This window comes from Filicampus tigris, chromosome 10, assembly GCF_054856515.1.
Source record: "Filicampus tigris isolate MCC_2025a chromosome 10, RoL_Ftig_1.0, whole genome shotgun sequence".
NCBI classification, from domain to species: Eukaryota; Metazoa; Chordata; class Actinopteri; order Syngnathiformes; family Syngnathidae; genus Filicampus; species Filicampus tigris.
This window is the reverse complement of record NC_141226.1, coordinates 10,032,408-10,050,892: the sequence shown is the minus strand read 5'-3', so window position 1 is coordinate 10,050,892 and position 18,485 is coordinate 10,032,408. Positions and strand designations below refer to the sequence as shown.

Genomic DNA, 18,485 nt, shown 5'->3' with positions numbered 1-18,485 from the left:
CTACTAACCTACAAAACTCTGAGACACATTTTCCCCTCACAACTTTATCCGGCCATTACTACTACACTGCAATAAGAATTCCTTTGTGTTCTAGACAGGAACATTCAATCAGTGATATAATGGTTTATTAAACGAGAGTAAGAAGTACACAAACAACCTGCTCTGCGTAGCATAACTAACTCAATGCTTCTTGCAAACAACGTCCTGCAGTTGAAGATGTTGCTCGTTCTCTTCTTTTATTGCACAACGTTCATTCGCGTTCCTTTCTGTCATTTTTACGCACATTTTCGCACGATAATTCACAAGTTCACACTTGATCTTACGTTTAGCGAAGTGTCGCAAAAGAATGCGTCTCCCTGTTAGGGGCTAGCGAGCCAAGCTAAGCTTACCAGACCGATAAGATTCAACGCCCAACGAAACGAGTTTACCCTACCAAGAATGTTATTTTGTTGTTGTTATTGTTTTGGCGTACTGGGTCGAGGCATCAATCAGTTCAGTACTACATTGGGAAGAATTATTTAACAGACAACGAAGTGGCTCTACAACGGAAGTTGTGTTGGTTCTTCTTCTTCTTTTACATTTCCGGCAGCGTAAACGCTTAGTGCCCTCCTCGGATATTACCCTGCAATTTAAGGAGGAAGGGAAAAAAAACAAAAAGATCCTCCCTCTGCTAAATCATTCTGATCGATTCAGTGGTAAATGGACTGCAGCCTCCACACAGAACGTCGATCACCACTTTAAAGGACAACAACATTACACAATTCAGTCTTTGTGTCAGGGTTAAACTTGTCTCGGTGCGCGTTGATGCTCCTCGTCCTAGTTAGCTTATTTTAGCATGCTAACCGCAAAAAAGAGAACCACACAACACTTCGTCAAGGGGAAATCAAGTGCGAATTTGTTGGGATTCTCGTGCGAAAATGTGTACAGGAACGACACTCAAGTACGAGGAAGAACTTTGTGGAATAAAAGAAGAGAACGAGCAATATCTTCAACTGCTGGGCGATGTATGCAAGGTGCCACGAGTTGTGCTATGCAGAGCAGGTTTGTACACTTTTTACTCCCAACCACCCCCCCTCAACCCCAGCATTAATATCAGAACAAGCCGGTCCTCTTAATATTACTGCATAAACAAAGTGAACCAGAACAAGCTAGTTGTCTTTTTATACGCTAATTTACCTTGTTATGAGAATGAGATGGTTCTTTTTATGCATTAAAACATCAATGTAAACAAACCATTTTCATATAGTGCTTCATATATATGAAACATATTCAACATTATCTTTTGCAGAACAAGAAATTTATGCAAGTATTTAACTTGTATATTTTAACATTAAATTAACACGCTGTCAGCAGCCATCTTTTTTTGTTTGTTTTTTTTCCGATGGTCTGGTGTAAGTCGGGTTCGGACAAGTCAAAGTACCACTGTATAAACAATAATAAACATCATAAAAGTCACCAACTGATATTTGACTTGACCAGACCAAATGTGTGTTTGTGTTCTTGTGTCCTGCAGACGTCAGTAAAAAACATCTTTGTCCTGAGCAACCGGAGCTAGAGTCGTTTCATATTAAAAAGGAGGAGGAGGAAAAGCCCCTTCACATCAAAAAGGAGGAGGAGGAGGAGGAGAAGGTTATCAGCAAGACAACACTGACCTTTGTACCGTTCAAGAGTGAAGATGAAATCATGGGCGAGCGCGAGGAGGACAGAGGGGCGGAGCCTCCAAGCAGCGGCTCAAGTGAACACATGACAACAGAAGGTGATGCACACCATTGGGGCCATCACAATCACATACACATCACCACACTCTCCTGACACTCACGAGAGTGATGATGATGAACAAGCTAAAGGTGATAGCGCATGTAGCACTGGCAACAAATGCTGGTAATGTTCTCCGTGTGAGAAAACATTGAGTTCAAAGTGGTCTTGAAAAGTACACACAAGAACACAATGAGGGGGGAACTTTTTCCTGCTTTGTTTGTGGCAAAAGCCTCGTTGAGAAGTCAAGGTTAACAAAACACACAAGAGCAAAAAGTGTGAAAAAAGAATTCCTGCTCAGTTTGTTGCAAAATCTTCTCTCACAAGTCACATTTAGCAAGTTACACAAGAAAACACAGTGGAGAAAACCCCTTTTTCCTTTTCAATTTGTGGTAAAAGCTTCCCAGAAAAGTCAAATTCAACAAGGCTTTTTTTTCCCCGATGATCTGGTCCGATTCGGGTTCGGACGCATCGTGCCGTGTGCGGCGGGTCCAAGTCAAGGTACCTCTGTAGAAACAATAATACACATCATAAAAGTCACTGTCTGACATTTGACTTGACCAGACCAAATGTGTGTTTGACTTCTTGTGTCCTGCAGACCCCAGGAAAAAATATCTCTGTCCTGAGCAACAGGAGCCAGAGCCCTTACATATTAAAAAGGAGGAGGAGCAAAAGCCCCTTCACATCAAAAAGGAGGAGGAGGAGGAGGTTATCAGCAAGACAACACTGACCTTTGTCCAATTAAAGAGTGAAAATGAAGACAAGGGTGAGTGTGAGAAGGACAGAGGGGCGGAGCCTCCAAGCAGCGGCTCAAGTGAACACATGACAACGGAAGTTGGTGGAGACCACTGGGGACCATCACAAGCTCATCGTGATGATACATCATCACACTCTTCTGACACTGATTATGATGATGATGATGAACAAGCTAAAGGTGATAGGGCATGCCACTCTGAAAACAAATGCTGGGAATGTTCAGAGTGTGGCAAAACATTTAGGTCAAAGTGGTCTTTAAAAAGGCATACAAGAACACACACTGGGGAAAAACCATTTGCCTGCTTAGTTTGTGGTAAAAGCTTCTCTGAGAAGTCAGGTTTAACAAAACACACAAGAACACACAGTGGAGAAAAACCTTTTTCCTGCTCGGTTTGTCGCAAAAGCTTCTCTCACAAGCCACATTTAACAAGCCACAAAAGAACGCACAGTGGAGAAAAACCTTTTTCCTGCAAAGTTTGTGGTAAAAACTTCCTAGAGAAGTCACATTTAACAATGCACACAAGGACACACACTGGAGAAAAACCTTTTGCCTGCTTAGTTTGTGGTAAAAGCTTCTCTCAAAAGTCAAATTTAACCAGCCATACAAGAACACACAGTGGAGAAAAAACCTTTTCCTGCAAAGTTTGTGGTAAAAGCTTCCTAGAAAAGTCACAACTAACAATACACACAAGGACACACACTGGAGAAAAACCTTTTGCCTGCTCAGTTTGTGATAGAAGCTTCTCTCAAAAGTCACAGTTAACAAGCCACACAATAACACACAGTGGAGAAAAACCTTTTTCCTGCTCAGTTTGTTGCAAAAGCTTTGCTCACAAGTCAGGTTTAGCACAACACACAAGAACACACAGTGGCAGAAAACTTTCTTCCTGCTCACTTGTGGTAATAGCAAACCAGAAGAGTCAAATTTGACAATGCACATAAGAACCCACTCCGGATTAAAAAACTTTTACCTGCTTAGTTTGCTCTGAATGCTTCTCTCAAAAGTCACATTTAAAACCCCACACAAGGACACACAGTGAGGAAAAAAAAGTTTCCTGTTCAGACTGTGGCATCAGCTTTTCTGACAAGAGTGAACCTACAGCAGAAAAAACACATTTGCCTGCTCAGATTGTGGCAAAAGCTTTTCTAAAAACGTCATCTTAACAAAACACACACGAACACACTGGGAAGAAGACATTTATTTGCAGTGTTTTTGCTGAAAGGTTTTCTAGTAACCAATGTGATAACGCAATCTAAAATCTCGTGATGTCATCTGGCAGGCTCCGCACTATAAGACAAGTGTGCTGGTGAAAATAGCAGTGATCCTTGAATAATAACGAGTCGTTTTCCCATTTTTAGGACAGTACTGTAGACTGAAAATGTTGTCCAACCGATTGATTACAAGCTGGAAAACATCTGTGATGCTAATTCGACGACACATTGGTTTTACGTGTCCATATGTTCAAATTATTTTCAAACTTTTCTCGGAGTACCATCATTTTTGTCAGGCCTGTTTCAAGATTTATGATTATTGTTTTTTTTTTAATAAAGCTGTTCAACTACAATTCAAAAGCTATTTCTGTTTTTCATTAGATAATTTTCATTAACGTTTTTTTACTTCTACTTTTCTTATTTTATTATTATTTTATTTCTTTAACAGAGTTTACCAACAATTTTCTCCCCGTTACACACAGTTCACGATATCGTCTTCAGGCGCTACGCTGTCTCCACCTCCTGGTCAGTAGGAGAAATGCTGTCGATGACAACTTCCGGGAATCCAAAACTGATATTGTGTCTCGTGATGTATATTTTCGTTGTAGAATTAAAAATTGAACATCAAACTCTTTTTAGACATTGTCTTACTCGTTCCAGACACCAAACTAGAAAATCAATCTGTATTTCAATTTTGGTATTTTGATACTAAAACGAAAATCAAATAACGAGTCGTTTTTCAATTTTCAAGGTCTTTTGTCAAAGGGAATATCCAATGACCAAAAGAGACACGGACCCTGAGACACAAATTGAAAAACTGCTTGTATTTGGTTCGATTCCCGGAAGTTATCGCCGACAGCATTTCTCATACTAAGAAACAGCGACGGCGTGACGCCTGAAGACGAGGTGCGTGTACTACTGTAACATTTTGATAACCACAACTGTAGACTTAACTAGTTGTATAACTTGTCTAATTTCATGAGCAAAGACTGACACCTAATGTTGTAAATTACAGTGTGAGATGTTTAGTTAGAGTACAGCCTGTCAATACATCAATGATTCTTTGCTAAGATTGTTTTAATTTCAAGATTTATATCCTGCAAATGTTCTAATATGATCTTACATATCCGGGCGGCACGGTGGGCGACTGGTTAGCACGTCCATCTCACAGTCCAGAGGTCGTAGGTTCGATCCCGGCTCCGAGCAGTGTGGAGTTTGCATGTTCTCCCCGTGCCTGCGTGGGTTTTCTCCGGGTACTCCGGTTTCCTCCCACATTCCAAAAACATGCATGGTAAGTTGATTGGACTCCCTAAATTGCCCTTAGGTGTGATTGTGAGTGCGGTTGTTTGTTTGTCTCTGTGTGCCCTGCTGGCAACCAATTCAGGGTGTCCCCGAAGCCCGAAGACAGGATGTGATAGGCTGCAGCACGCTCCGCGACCCTTGTGAGGTTAAGCGGTATAGATAATGGATAGATGGATAAACAAAACAGAGACTCGAAACATTAACGAAGTCATGAAAAAAATCTCACTTGGGAGCAGTATTTTATATGTATTTGTCAGTGATGGGAAGTAACAAAGTACACATTTAATCAATTTGATTTCATCAGGTGGTTGCACAAAATAAAATCATCTGCATAAATGCAGATACGTTTTTTGATCAATTTTATTTTATCAGGTGGTTGCACAAAATAAAATCATCTGGATCCAGATACATGTTTTCAGGAAGTATCTGAATTCAGATGCATTCATACTTTGTGCAACCACTTGACAAAATACAATTGAGTAAATCTACCCAAAAACTCTTCTCAGCGTACAAACACTTTGTTACTGTACTTACAGTAAGTACACTGGAAAAATGTAATTTAGAATGTACTCCATTTTATTTTGTCAAGTGGTTGAACAAAATAAAATAATCTGAATCCAAATAGATTTCTGTATATCTCCTTACAATGTTTTATCTGGATCCAGATGATTTTATTTTGTGCAACCACTAAATTTAACATTCCATTGTTTTCAGTGTAGGTTTTTCAGATATCTGTAAGGTTTTTCTGACAACCTTTGACTGTTAGTCCACACATTTTTCTTTGTAAAATAGTCGTTATGCGTGGATTGCAGCCCAACGTTTTTGTTTTTTTTAAAGGTAAGGTATAACGTCAACTGCAGTTGAGATCTTGATTAGTATCTTGTGGTCTTAAAAGGTGCAACATAAGCCGCATGCAGGAATCATTATGGCAGCTCACAACCGATTTTGGAAAAGCAAGATATTTCCAATTCATGGCCATATTTCAGAGAATTATTTGATATTGTCAAATCAAGAATGATTTGTGGTGCATTGATTATCTTGTGCCTGTCTGGACACCACCTGCTCCTGGTATCCAGAATATCTCCATATATCACTGAAAAAAAAATGGAAAATTGAATTTACACAATTTGATTTCGTCAAGTGGTTGCACAAAATATAATCTTCTGAATGATAGATTTCTTAAGTAGACTATACCTCTCCTTTAAAAAAATATCTGTATCCAGATGATTTTATCACGTGCAAGCACCTGATGAAATAAAATTGAGTAAATTCAACATTCCATTTTTTCAGTGTAATCTGGAAGACCACAATACATGTAAGGTGTTTTGAAATGTTGTCAGTTCAATGTTTTTTAAGTAGACTATACATCTATTAAAAAAGAAAATATCTGGATCCAGATGATTTTATTTTGTGCACGAAATAAAAGTCAGTAAATTGAACACAAACTTCTTTCAGTGTATTGTATGTCATTTTGCATAAAACATTTATTTTGACTTGTAAGTGGTACTACATTTATTTCTTTGTATTTTTGCGGCACTTATTCATGAGTTTGATATTCTGTCATATGCACTTTACCTGTTAAAGCCATCGTATCATATGTGATACTTATAAAATTGAATGTTTTATTTTCTTCATTGAATTTTAGTTGTTGAATTTACGTAATTTTATTTCGTTAAAATGGAGCAAATTCAACACAATTTTTTCACAGTTTGGAAGTACCGATAAAGGGTCAATTTTCAAAGAATTTGAATTTTTTGTAAATTATTTAATGCGTTAGGCTTTACATGGTTTGATGTAAAAATCTGTGTATTGTTGACGTCAATAATTCATTTTTTCATCAGAAAAAAAAAGATATTGGTCATTTGTATTTTTGTAATCGATGGATGAAGGTTGCACAACTGTGCCAAACAAATTTGCGCTGCACGTGGCGACCCCTGATGGAACGAGCCGAATGTCACAACAGCAGCTAAAATTTCCCAGGCTGTCCAAATATGAATGAACCATCCCATGTGTTCACGGAGTATTTTCATCTCAATTCGTGTGCGTCCTGCGCTCTCCGGTGGCGTCTCTCTGCACTCCATTTACGCACTGGTCCCGGGTGCTGCGTACGCGTCCACGCCGCTCTTGCTCATCCCTCCCGGGAGCAGAATGTAAGCCACTTGGGGTTGCACACCGGCCGCCGACCACGCTCCACAGTTGCACGGCACTACGTAGGGGCTACCTTGCGACGCGTGGGTGTGCTGTCCGAGGCAAGCCAAACCCCCGACCACCGCCCCGGAGTGGTACCCGAAGGCGGGCGCGCTATAGCCGCGCATAGGGGACTGAAACTCGGCCATCCGATGGAGATGTCTCACGGGGGACGGTGCCATTAGAGTGGGGGTTTTATCCCCGTGGATGAGAAAGGACGAGTCCACGGAGAATGCCTTCAAGGGCTCCACATGCGGGAAAACGAGGCGCTCCGCATCGGGGAGAGTTTTGGGTTTGCGCCGGGGTCTGTACTTGTAGTCCGGGTGTTCTCGCATGTGTTGAGCCCGGAGCCTTTTGGCCTCGTCGATGTAAGGACGCTTCTCGGAGTCGCTGAGCCTTTTCCACTCGGCGCCAAGCCTCTTGCTTATTTCCGAGTTGTGCATCTTTGGGTTGTCCTGGGCCAGCTTGCGCCTCTGGCCCCTTGACCACACCATGAACGCGTTCATGGGTCTCTTGATGTGGTCTAAAGGTTTGGGCATTTGCAAAGCCGGCCACACATTCATTTAAAAACAATTCAGGTCACCTTTTCCACGGAAAAAAGAAAAGGGAAAAAAACGTCATGGATTTCTTTCAGGGCGTAATAAATCCGAAGTAATGTTTTCTGTGCGCCTTAATTGTTTGAATGACAAGTGTACAGCCTGGTTGCAAGTTGGAAGCTTGTTATGGAAGAAACCAAGCATGTCAAGCTCTCATCTCTCCACTGTCACGGTGGGCCAAGCCAATGAAAAGAAGAGAGAGCACTGTAATCCCCCCCTGCCCCCCCCCCACCAAAAAATGACTACAACATTTCTGAGACACCCTCTTTTTCCCCTCCTCCCTTTTTGACACTTTAAAAGCCTCACAAAATCTCTAATGAGACACGAGCACGGAAAGAAATCATACAAAGAATGAATATTTAACATGATATAGGATATATAGACCTATATGGTGCCATTCACTACAAGAGCTGTTAGAAGTCTGCCTTTAGATTAATATTTTACATGCAATGTCTTGTTCAACATTTAAATATAGTGATGCCTCGAGATATGAGTTTAATTTGTCCCTTCGCCGTGCTTGTAAGTTGTACCTCAAAACACTCACATTTCAAATCATCTTTCTCCACTGAAATGAATGGATTTGCCATTAATCCGTTTCAGCCTGCCAGAGAAAATCATAAGGAAAATAGCATTATATAATACCGTACTTTATAAAAAATATATAGTAATAACACATGTAAATAGAATGTAAAAATTTGTGCATCATAAGTACTGTAATTAATTGGAACTCTTTCTGATGTGTACAACTTCACCACCAGGAGGCAGTATAATACAGTCATGAAGACACAACAACTGATATAAGTGACTCAGTAAGCAACGTGTTTTTCGCAGAGGATCAAAAATATATTCCTGTGAGTATTGCTATATTGTCGTCTGCATGTGTTAATGCAATGTTGTCTACGCATAGATGCTATTTGTTATCCTATCTAGGGCATTTGCCATTATGTGTTAGCATTAAGCCAGAAGATTTAAGGACAATATTTGGTTGTTGTTTTCAATACACAAAGTGTGAGTCTCTTTGTTTTATGTTTAGTTGGTTGTGAAGTAAGCTGAGTTCACTGCCACTGTACAATGCTCATATTCCAAAATTTTGCCTGTAAGTCAAACCCCCAAAATATCTGGCACTCACTCGTATCTCAAGGCACTGCTGTAGTTGAATTTGATCTGACTTAATTATAATTTTGGAAAGTGCTTGCGTTGTTGTTTTTTGACCATTTAGGGTAAAAGTAGCTTTTGAAAACATCTATTCTAAAAAAAACAACAACTATTTAAAGTCTTTCCTATCAAGCATTGCAGGCTACAACTCTTAAAGTAGCTTAAACCCCTTCCATCTCCCCTCCTGCTAAATCAATATTAATCACAGCCATAATTTACTGGTCCTGGGAGTTTATATCGATTTGTTTGAACCATTTTCATAATTATGATACCTTATCTGATCAAATATAGGCTTTAGCCAACTTCTATGTTATTGAAATGACATTGATGGAGAAATGTTTGAATTAGCAATAAGGCCAAACTATCAGGAATTCAACACACCATCTTGGCGTTGGAATGGAAGTTGCCAAAGACATTCTGAAAATGGAGATCTGGAAAAAAAAAAAAGTTTAGAATGACTGCAGATACTCTCGCATCTTGTATGCTGTCATGAAATTTTTCTAATGTCAAATACGGTGCCTTGGCTCAAGAGCGGTCAGGGAACACTGCAGTAGGAGGTCTTTATTTCGTTTACTCTCCTCAATCAAAAGCCAATGTTTCTGAAAGATCCAGCGGTGCGGCTGCACAGCGGCAGCAGTTGCGATAAGACCTTTTCAGCAGAAGGGCTGCAGGGATAAAGTGACGGACAGCGGGGGTCACCCAGCTGATCTATCTACTCATAGCTGGGCTCTTCACCACATCCAAACATTGACCACTCCCACACTGTTTTTAGACAGCCGGTAGGGATGAAACAAATCGAAGATCATATGTTAAGAAAATATTTGTTAAAAATTGTATATGATTGGATATGATGTATACACTAGAAGGAGCTGCAATGAATTACTGTAATGATATGCAAACTGTTTCATTCTTTACATTCTATTGCTTTCAATACCGTATGGATTTATAAAATACAATATTATAGAGTGCTGTTTTTCAAATTAAAAACACTTTAAAAAGCTGTTGTTGCTTTTTTTTGGGAGGGGGGCTGGAATGGTTTAAGGGCATTTCAATTCATTTAGATGGGGATTTGCAATACCAGTATTTTGAGTTATAAGCGTAGTCATGGAACTCATTAAATTATTACTCAGTCATAAAAATAAGACACAACTTTATAGTGTTCTCCTCCTATTTTGTTATATACAGAGTATGTACAATGTATAATTTTGATGATCCCAAAAAGCTTCAGACCTGCCTAAACATGCCACAAAATGACGTCAAAGCACAACTTTCTTTTAAATCAGGCTCCTCAATTTACTTCAACCTAGTTTATTGGAACCAACATGGTGCCAAATCCATCCATCCATTATCTGTACCGCTTCTCCTCACAAGGGTCGCGGGGCGTGCTGGAGCCTATCCCAGCTGTCTTTGGGCAGTAGGCGGGGGACACCCTGAACTGGTTGCCAGCCAATCGCAGGGCACACAGCGACAAACAACCGCACTCACAATCACACCTAGGGGCAATTTAGAGTATCCAATCAACTTACCATGCATGTTTTTGGAATGTGGGAGGAAACCGGAGTGCCCGGAGAAAACCCACGCAGGCACGGGGAGAACATGCAAACTCCACACAGGGAGGCCGGAGCCGGGATCGAACCCACGACCTCTGAACTGTGAGGCGGACGTGCTAACCAGTCGACCACCGTGCCGCCATGGTGCCAAATCACACCTTTTAATTGAAAAGATTCACTCTAGTTTAAGTTAGATTGGCCAGCACTACTGATGGCCCTGGACAGATTATATTCACGTGGCAACACACAGATGTTGAAATCTGATTGGACCAAAAAAACAAATCTAAAACCACATATACGTGCTAAAAGCAGTCAAGAGAAATGGTACAAAATGAATGAAGAAAACAGACTAATGGGAACAAATTAATATAAATTCATGGAACAACTATAAGAATTTAGGTTTTCAATGTAGGCCAGTGTCTCTAATAGTGAGACAGCAGAAGGCCTTGCTGCTGTAACTACAACTTGGAGTATGCGCTACTGTGTACTTGTCTGTGTTTGGTGTGACTTCTAAGAAAGGGCAGGAGGGTAGGGCGGAGCGGGGATGTTGTTGGTTGAAATGGGTTATAAGAAAAAGTGCCAGCAGCACAAAATGTCTGTGGTAATCCGGTTAGCTCCAGGCTCTAAAGATACTGTCCTTCTCCTTGGGAAGTCTATCTTTTCTTCTTATGTCAAAACTGTCATCCATGCACTCAGGTGGATTATGGAGTCACAGTGGAGAAAGAAATGGACAGGTACACAAAGAGCCGTTGGTGACACATAGTGACAGATGACACAAAGAAGCCCATTCTGAATGAGAAGGGTGTCAGACGTTTGACATCAAAAGATCAAGTCGAAAGATGATGAGCTAATGAATTTCGTTGAATTTATTGCACTGATTAGCCACATTTGTTGTTATTGTTGACAATGGACATGAACCAAAATACTCTCTCTTATGGAGTGATGAAAATAACTGATTTATCAGTTGTTTAGAATTACTGTAGTTCAATTGTGTAGTCGTTGATTACAGTAATCGTCACATATTCATGGTTCAATGTTCACAAATCCACCTTTTCACCTCTTTTTCCCCTGTGGAAACTATCCTCAGCAATTAAAAAAAAAAAACAATCAAATTTTTAGTGCTTTTACTTAGATGACACCAAAGACCTGTTAAACAGGAGTTGGTGTCAAGGAAATATGTCGAAGTGAGACGTCTCGACTGAAACATCTTTGTATGTTTGATCATATTCAAAATTTGATTGCGTCAGTTTGCGAACGTTAAAACTGTGGGCGAACGGCTTTGCGAGCTTGTACGAACCATGATGAATAATCAACATACACTACCTTCGCAAACACTCGCAAACGTTCACCTCTAAGTGGGATATGGGATTTATTAACGGGCTGGATATTGACCCCGGGCCTTGAGTTTGACACCTGTGTTGTCGGCAGTGCACGTCAGCTAGCAACAATATATAGAGGATTGAATTTCATTCAGTTGAATTTGGTTACATTCAATTCTGTAAAACAAGTCATAAAATATTAGGTGGAAACAACCAAAGCATACTTTTTAGCATACTTTCCACAGTCATTTTTAACTTACTGTCACTATATCAATAAAAAATCTCAATATGCTTGCTAAATATGATTGTTTTTTTTTTTTCTTCTCGTCTGTGTAGAATCAAAGTCATGCAGGTCATGGTTATCCGCCAAGGATGAACGGAGGTAACAGGGCCTTAAATTTGTTCTTGCTTTCTGCGAATATTCAGATGTGACTTAGACAAATATGCTATTAGGCTAACGGCATAGTAGCTAGGAGAAAAATCTTTCCTCGATGAGGGGGCCCAAAAGGTTTGATATTGTTGATTTACGTCACTGACATACAGTAGTAAAATCACCTCCTCTTTACGATCGGTACTGTAGGTTCCATAATTTTTTTGTTAAGGCAAAAGTTTCTATATAATTGAAAACTTCACACTTCCACGTCATGTTTTAATGTTTCCGCTCTTAATATAATCAATCCAAATGCATTCTTGGCTAACAACGCTCTTTTTGACACTCCTGAGTCGGCCATTAGGCAATATTTCGGGAGGAAAATCCTGAAAGATTTTCAGTGCTCTTAGGGAGGGATTTCACTAAACCATGTACTTATTCTCATGATGCTTAAGAAAAGTAAAGCTCTTTTAATAGCTTTCCTCCTGACACTTTGACAGTGGAATATGCTTTGGTTGACCCTGCGGGGGTTGACAAGAGATGGAGCGGTGGAAAAGAGATCTTTGCCCAACAAATCATTTCATAAGACCTCATCCTGGCTAAATTAATACGCTTCCTCCAGGGCTGGGAGGATAAACCTGAGCGTTACATTACCGCGGGGGTCCCTATCAGCTAGTTTGTAATACAAGCAAGTCAGCAGTCAATGAGGTACATTTTCAAGCAGGCGTTAGGCACAGACTTTGTGCCGCCACAGCAGCAGATTGTAAATATCCTATAGCGTGAATCAAGTGCTGTTTGGAAAGTGGACAACATTGGCTAGGATAAGCGAGGAGGTTGTTCAAATAAACCACTCACACACACACACCAAAAAAACCCCCAAAAAACAACCTCTCTCACTTGTCAAAGCACCTTTCCCTAATACAAAAGAACCCACATTTAACAAAAAAACTCATGCGCCAAAAAGCGCCTGACATTGCCAAGAAAAATCTCTCACTCACCAAAAGGCTCACACACAACCGAAAACCTCTCACATGCATTAAAAATCTCTACACCCCAAAAAAAACGCTCACCCTTACCAAAAAACACCTCTCCAAATCCCCTAAACGTTTCATACACAACAAAAACTTAACACACGACATTAGAAGCTCACACTCCCAAAAAAACCAATGAGCCTCTCATTCACAACCAAAATTACTCATGAACACCAAAAAACTCTCATAGTCACAAACAATACCGTCACACCCTCATACCAAATACCTCTCAGTTTACCAAAAACTCTCACATTCACCAAAAAAGACCTCTCTCTAACCACATAAAACTCACATCCGAACCTGAAAATCACGCACACGACTCACAAAAATACAACAAAACTCTCACACAAAGCAACCACTTATACACACACCCAAAAACCTCTCTCACACCTAAAAAAAATCACGCTCACCACTAAACTTCTCATACACACAAAAAACCTCTCAGTCTCCAAAAAACTCTCACAGTCCAAAAGAAATACCTCTCACACACAACAAAAAAAATCCTCTCACACAAACAACCAAAAAAATTCCAAAATTTCCAAATACAACACAAAACACTCACCAAAAACTCTCAGTCTGATATTAATATTTTTTCCTACGGAGCCCCTAAGGTCACATGGAGTAAAAAAACAACAACTTTGCGTTCCCTCATAAAAACTTTGCGTTCCCTCACAAAAATTGCGTCCCCTCGCAATGATTTGCGTTCCCTCGCAAAAATTGCGAGATAACGCAAAGTTTTTTGCGAGGGAACGCATTTTGTTTTAAATGCGTGTTTATGTACTTCCGGGTTAAGCAGCTAGCCTAGCCTAGCCTCTAATGCGCGGCTATTTGAGAGATGACAGTACGTCAGAGATGACAGAAACCGTGCTTAGTATCAAAAACTGATTTTAGGTCTTTGTATTACAAGCGAATTTCAAAGCAATTCCAGTAAACCTTCCATGTACATTCCTGACTGTGAACTAACGTAAAAAAAAATCAAGACAATAAAATTGCACACATTGTATTAATTCTTCAGAGAATACATCACCTGCAACATTATTAACATATTTACTGAGCACTAACATTCCCAAAATGTACAACATAAAAAAATTATAAGCAGAACTTTTTACAAAGTAGTTCCACTGACCGTTTTCAAGCGATGACTGATTGAAACATATAAAACAAATGATTACGAATATGACTCACAATTAGCTATGCTTGCCCTAAAATTTCTATGTTGAATACAAGTCTTGCTAGCACACAGTTGTTGTCAGTGTATTATTGGAAATGATAGTCTGCTGACGAAGCGCCACTTTACATATGCTGTCCTTGTTCCTTGCCGCCACTCCATGGTCTTGCTACTGCTGGTATGAATCTAGTAAGGCTCGCGGCAATCTGTCTATAGCCGAAGCTAGCGACATAAGGCTAATTCATGCTCGTTTATCCAGTCAAGCCAGTTGTGTTTTTTTTTCTTTTTTTTTTTTTTTTTGCATCAGCACAACATCCTGTTTCTGCTGCTGAGTTGTTTCTGTGGTAAAAGTCTCTTTGTCTGAAACAGTCAATGCACTTTTGGGACATTTTCAGTGGCCGTAAGTTAAAATTTTGGACTGGCCTGGTCTGGCATGTTCTGAAGGTGGGTGAAGTGCATTGCCACACGCCCCTGTCACTCACACAATTACTAAAACTTCCCACACTCACCAAAAACTTATCAAAACAAAAACGTCACTCACGGAAAAAAACTTTGAAACACAGCAAAAACTCTCACACCCTTCAAAAAACAAACTCACACATTACAACTCTCTTAACTCTCTCTAGTAACTCTCTTGCAAACCCATCAAACAAGTTCTTATACACCAAAAACCTTCACACTATATGGCACCTCATAATGATCAGTTACAGGCATATTTGGTACATAATTCAAGAACAGGACCCTCTTTACCCCTTTAAAAGTGGTCACCCTAAAGACATTCTAGAAATGTATTTAAAATTACATCTGAAGTCATCACATGAAGCCACCATACAAATGACGAGCCCAGAGCAACTAAGAAGCTTATGGAAATAATGTTATTCCCCCGTGTGCTCAAGATATGCTTGCTGCAACAGCAAAGGGAATAGACTGCTATTTACCAACTTATCTCATGGCTCTTATGGAGGCTAGAGGGAGAAAAACACAGATAGACAGGCAGAAAGGCTTTACACAACATATTTGCCAGTCGACTGAGCCCCGTAGCTGGAATTAAGTATTGGTGCTGATAGGAGAACGAGTAGGTCCAACCACCATTCAGTACTCCAAACTGTTCTTGTGTGACGTGTCAAACCATATTTAATCAACTGAATGTTTGAATGTAAATAGCATTGTGAAAACATCACAGCATATCTTGTAGTCTTGTTCAATGCTATCCTGTTGACTATGAGCAAGAGGAAGGGTAAAGCCTGGACTGGTAGCCAGTCAGTCGCAGGAAACATACAATACAGACAATCATTTGCACTCACATGGACAGGAACAATTATAAGTCCACGATAAACCTGACATGCATGTTTTGGAATGTGAATTTTTATTGCAAAATTGAGAAATTGGGCTCGTCCGGGATTTGAACCCGGGACCTCTCGCACCCAAAGCGAGAATCATACCCCTAGACCAACGAGCCACAAAAGTCGATGTTACGTAATACAAATTACGGTAATTGCAGATATTGGTTTAGTGAAAGCTTGGCAAAAAGATAATTTGGGCTCGTCCGGGATTTGAACCCGGGACCTCTCGCACCCAAAGCGAGAATCATACCCCTAGACCAACGAGCCACAAGAGTTACCTCTACACAGTACAAATTACTGTAATTACAGAAATTAGTTTAGTGACGGCTTGGCAAAAAGATAATTTGGGCTCATCCAGGACTTGAACCCGGGACCTCTCGCACCCAAAGCGAGAATCATACCCCTAGACCAACAAGCCACAAGAGTCATTGCTACATAATACAAATTACTGTAATTACAGTAATTGGTTTAGTGACGGCTTGGCAAAAGGATAATTTGGGCTCGTCCGGGATTTGAACCCGGGACCTCTCGCACCCAAAGCGAGAATCATACCCCTAGACCAACGAGCCACAAGAGTTCTTATTACATAATACAAATTACTGTAATTAGAGTAATTGGTTTAGTGACAACCGGGCAAAACATCAATTTGAGCTTGTCCCAGATTTGAAACCAGGGCCTCTTGCACCCAAAGCGAGAATCATACACGTAGACCAACGAGCCACTGTTACATAATACAAATTACTGTAATTACAGTGATTGGTTTAGTGACAGCACAAAAAAAATTCAACTCGTCCGGGATTTGATCCCGACCTCTCGCACCCGAAGCAAGAATCATACCCCTAGACCACATAAGTCAAAGTCAAGGCCCACAGGGCACATCCGGCCCACGAGAAGGTTTTCTACGGCCCCCGGTATGCTATTGCCCGCAGAACGCAGCAAGCCGGTGTGGGTAGCAGATGTGATCGGGTCCTTCGGGCCAGCCGCTGACATGACAAATAGAAAGTGTGACATCATTAGCAGGCGCGAAGTTTTTATAATTGAGAGGCCCTCCTTGGGATAATATTTATGTATGGTAGGACATTGTTGGATTCAAAATTGTAACCACATTCAGATACATATAACGCATTTCTCTCCGCTCTAGTTTATAAAATGACTTAAATACATTGCATTTGAGCTGCAGCTTCTGCTTCTCGTGATCACATCAGCCATCAGCTGTGGGTTGCCTAACAACCGCCCAGCTACCCAACGCCCCAGCATCCCGGATACTTGTGTTACATCAGCGTATCGGCCATATTGAATGTGTCAGATCTGCCGGTCAATTTCAATAGACTGGACTGGATAAGGCGACAACCTACAAAGTGAACAAAGGTTTATGACCATCAGCCGTTTACATACACGCCATTATATTTGGGAAACAGATAACACAAATACTACTTGTGTTACATCAGCGTATCGGCCATATTGAATGTGTCAGATCTGCCGGTCAATTTCAATAGACTGGACTGGATAAGGCGACAACCTACAAAGTGAACAAAGGTTTATGACCATCAGCCGTTTACATACACGCCATTATATTTGGGAAACAGATAACACAAATACTACGTATTACACACCTACAACTTTAAACATCGTTATCATTATTTATTGTTTCATATTGCTTTGACAAAAAGTTGATGTGAATTGAGGATCTTAATTTAGACAAAAGTAGTCATTTGATGCCATGATGTGAATTCTATAGGCAATTACAAACCCTTTTGTAAGGTGTCAATTATATACGGATTTCCTTCGTACTTAGGCTGCACTCAAGCAAGCTGAAAAGTCTGACTTTTCCAACCTTCGACCAGGAAAAAGTTCACTGGAATGCCCCTTTAAACTGGGAGGTCTGAGTCACGAAGTCAGAAAAAAAAAGGACCTCGACCGACCGGCTTCAATCTGATGTCACTCGACAATGATGACCCCCGTGGAGAGACAGTTGTTTGCATTCGTTGGGAACGCTTTGAGGTCGAAACTGGGACAATCCGACTTCCCACCTTCCTAACATCTAACATTCCAACATATCTAACATCATAATAAAAACATTCACAAATAATGAAATACATCATACCTAGTGGTCGACTGGTTAGCGCGTCCGCTTCATAGCTCAGAGGTTGTGAGTTTGAACCCGGCTCTGGCCTCCCTGTGTGGAGTTTGCATGTTCTCCCCGTGCCTGCGTGGGTTTTCTCTGGGTTCTCTACAAAAATATGCTTGGTAGGTTAATTGGACACTCTAAATTGCCCCTAGGTGTGATTGTGAGTGTGTTTGTTTGTCTCTGTGTGCCCTGCGATTGGCTGGCAACCAATTCAGGGTGTCTACTCCCCGAAGACAGCTGGGATAGGCTCCAGCACGCCTGTGACCCTTGTTAGGGTAAGCGGTATAGATAATGGATGGATGGACATCATACCCAGCACAGATACTGATTACAAAATATATTCAGGTGTGCAGAGTAGGGTTGCAACAAATGATTATTTTGCAAGTCAACTAATCACCAATAGTTGCGATTATGAAAATACCTCTAAATACAAATACAAAATACTTGTAAGCATATTTCACTCTTCACAAAAGCAAAATGCTACAAAAAGAAGAGAATAGACAGTTAAGAAAAAAATGAATGGTTTTATAGGGAAAATAAGTGTTTTTTTTTCATAAAGGTCACGGATTTAGATAGTGTATGACTAGCGACCAGTTCAGGGTGCTCGCAAAAA

The 18,485-nt window shown here is 40.5% G+C and overlaps 2 protein-coding genes and 3 non-coding genes across 6 annotated transcripts; 1 reads left to right on the top strand and 4 right to left on the bottom strand.

Annotated features, from left to right (window-relative positions):
* Nucleotides 1–476: 476 nt before the first annotated feature.
* LOC147140774 (uncharacterized) lies at nucleotides 477–4,076 on the top strand. Of its 2 annotated transcripts, XM_086043018.1 has the most exons (3): nucleotides 477–1,041; nucleotides 1,514–1,756; nucleotides 2,354–4,076. In XM_086043018.1, exons 1-3 carry the CDS (start codon nucleotides 918–920, stop codon nucleotides 3,439–3,441), a joined length of 1,455 nt encoding a protein of 484 aa, XP_085899144.1. In that variant the 5' UTR covers nucleotides 477–917; the 3' UTR covers nucleotides 3,442–4,076. The 2 variants fall into 2 exon arrangements, with proteins under 2 accessions (XP_085899144.1, XP_085899145.1); XM_086043019.1 differs by lacking the exon at nucleotides 2,354–4,076 and having other exon boundaries at nucleotides 1,514–2,033.
* Nucleotides 4,077–6,847: 2,771 nt separating this feature from the next.
* Nucleotides 6,848–7,912, bottom strand: LOC147140773 (transcription factor Sox-14-like). The gene has a single exon (XM_086043234.1). The coding sequence runs from the start codon at nucleotides 7,773–7,775 to the stop codon at nucleotides 7,107–7,109; it is 669 nt and encodes a 222-aa protein (XP_085899360.1). The 5' UTR covers nucleotides 7,776–7,912; the 3' UTR covers nucleotides 6,848–7,106.
* Nucleotides 7,913–15,788: 7,876 nt separating this feature from the next.
* On the bottom strand, nucleotides 15,789–15,860 carry trnap-ugg (transfer RNA proline (anticodon UGG)). The gene has a single exon. It is a non-coding gene; the product is annotated as a tRNA-Pro (tRNA).
* Nucleotides 15,861–15,939: 79 nt separating this feature from the next.
* On the bottom strand, nucleotides 15,940–16,011 carry trnap-ugg (transfer RNA proline (anticodon UGG)). The gene has a single exon. It is a non-coding gene; the product is annotated as a tRNA-Pro (tRNA).
* A 230-nt stretch (nucleotides 16,012–16,241) lies between these two features.
* Nucleotides 16,242–16,313, bottom strand: trnap-ugg (transfer RNA proline (anticodon UGG)). The gene has a single exon. It is a non-coding gene; the product is annotated as a tRNA-Pro (tRNA).
* Nucleotides 16,314–18,485: the final 2,172 nt, after the last annotated feature.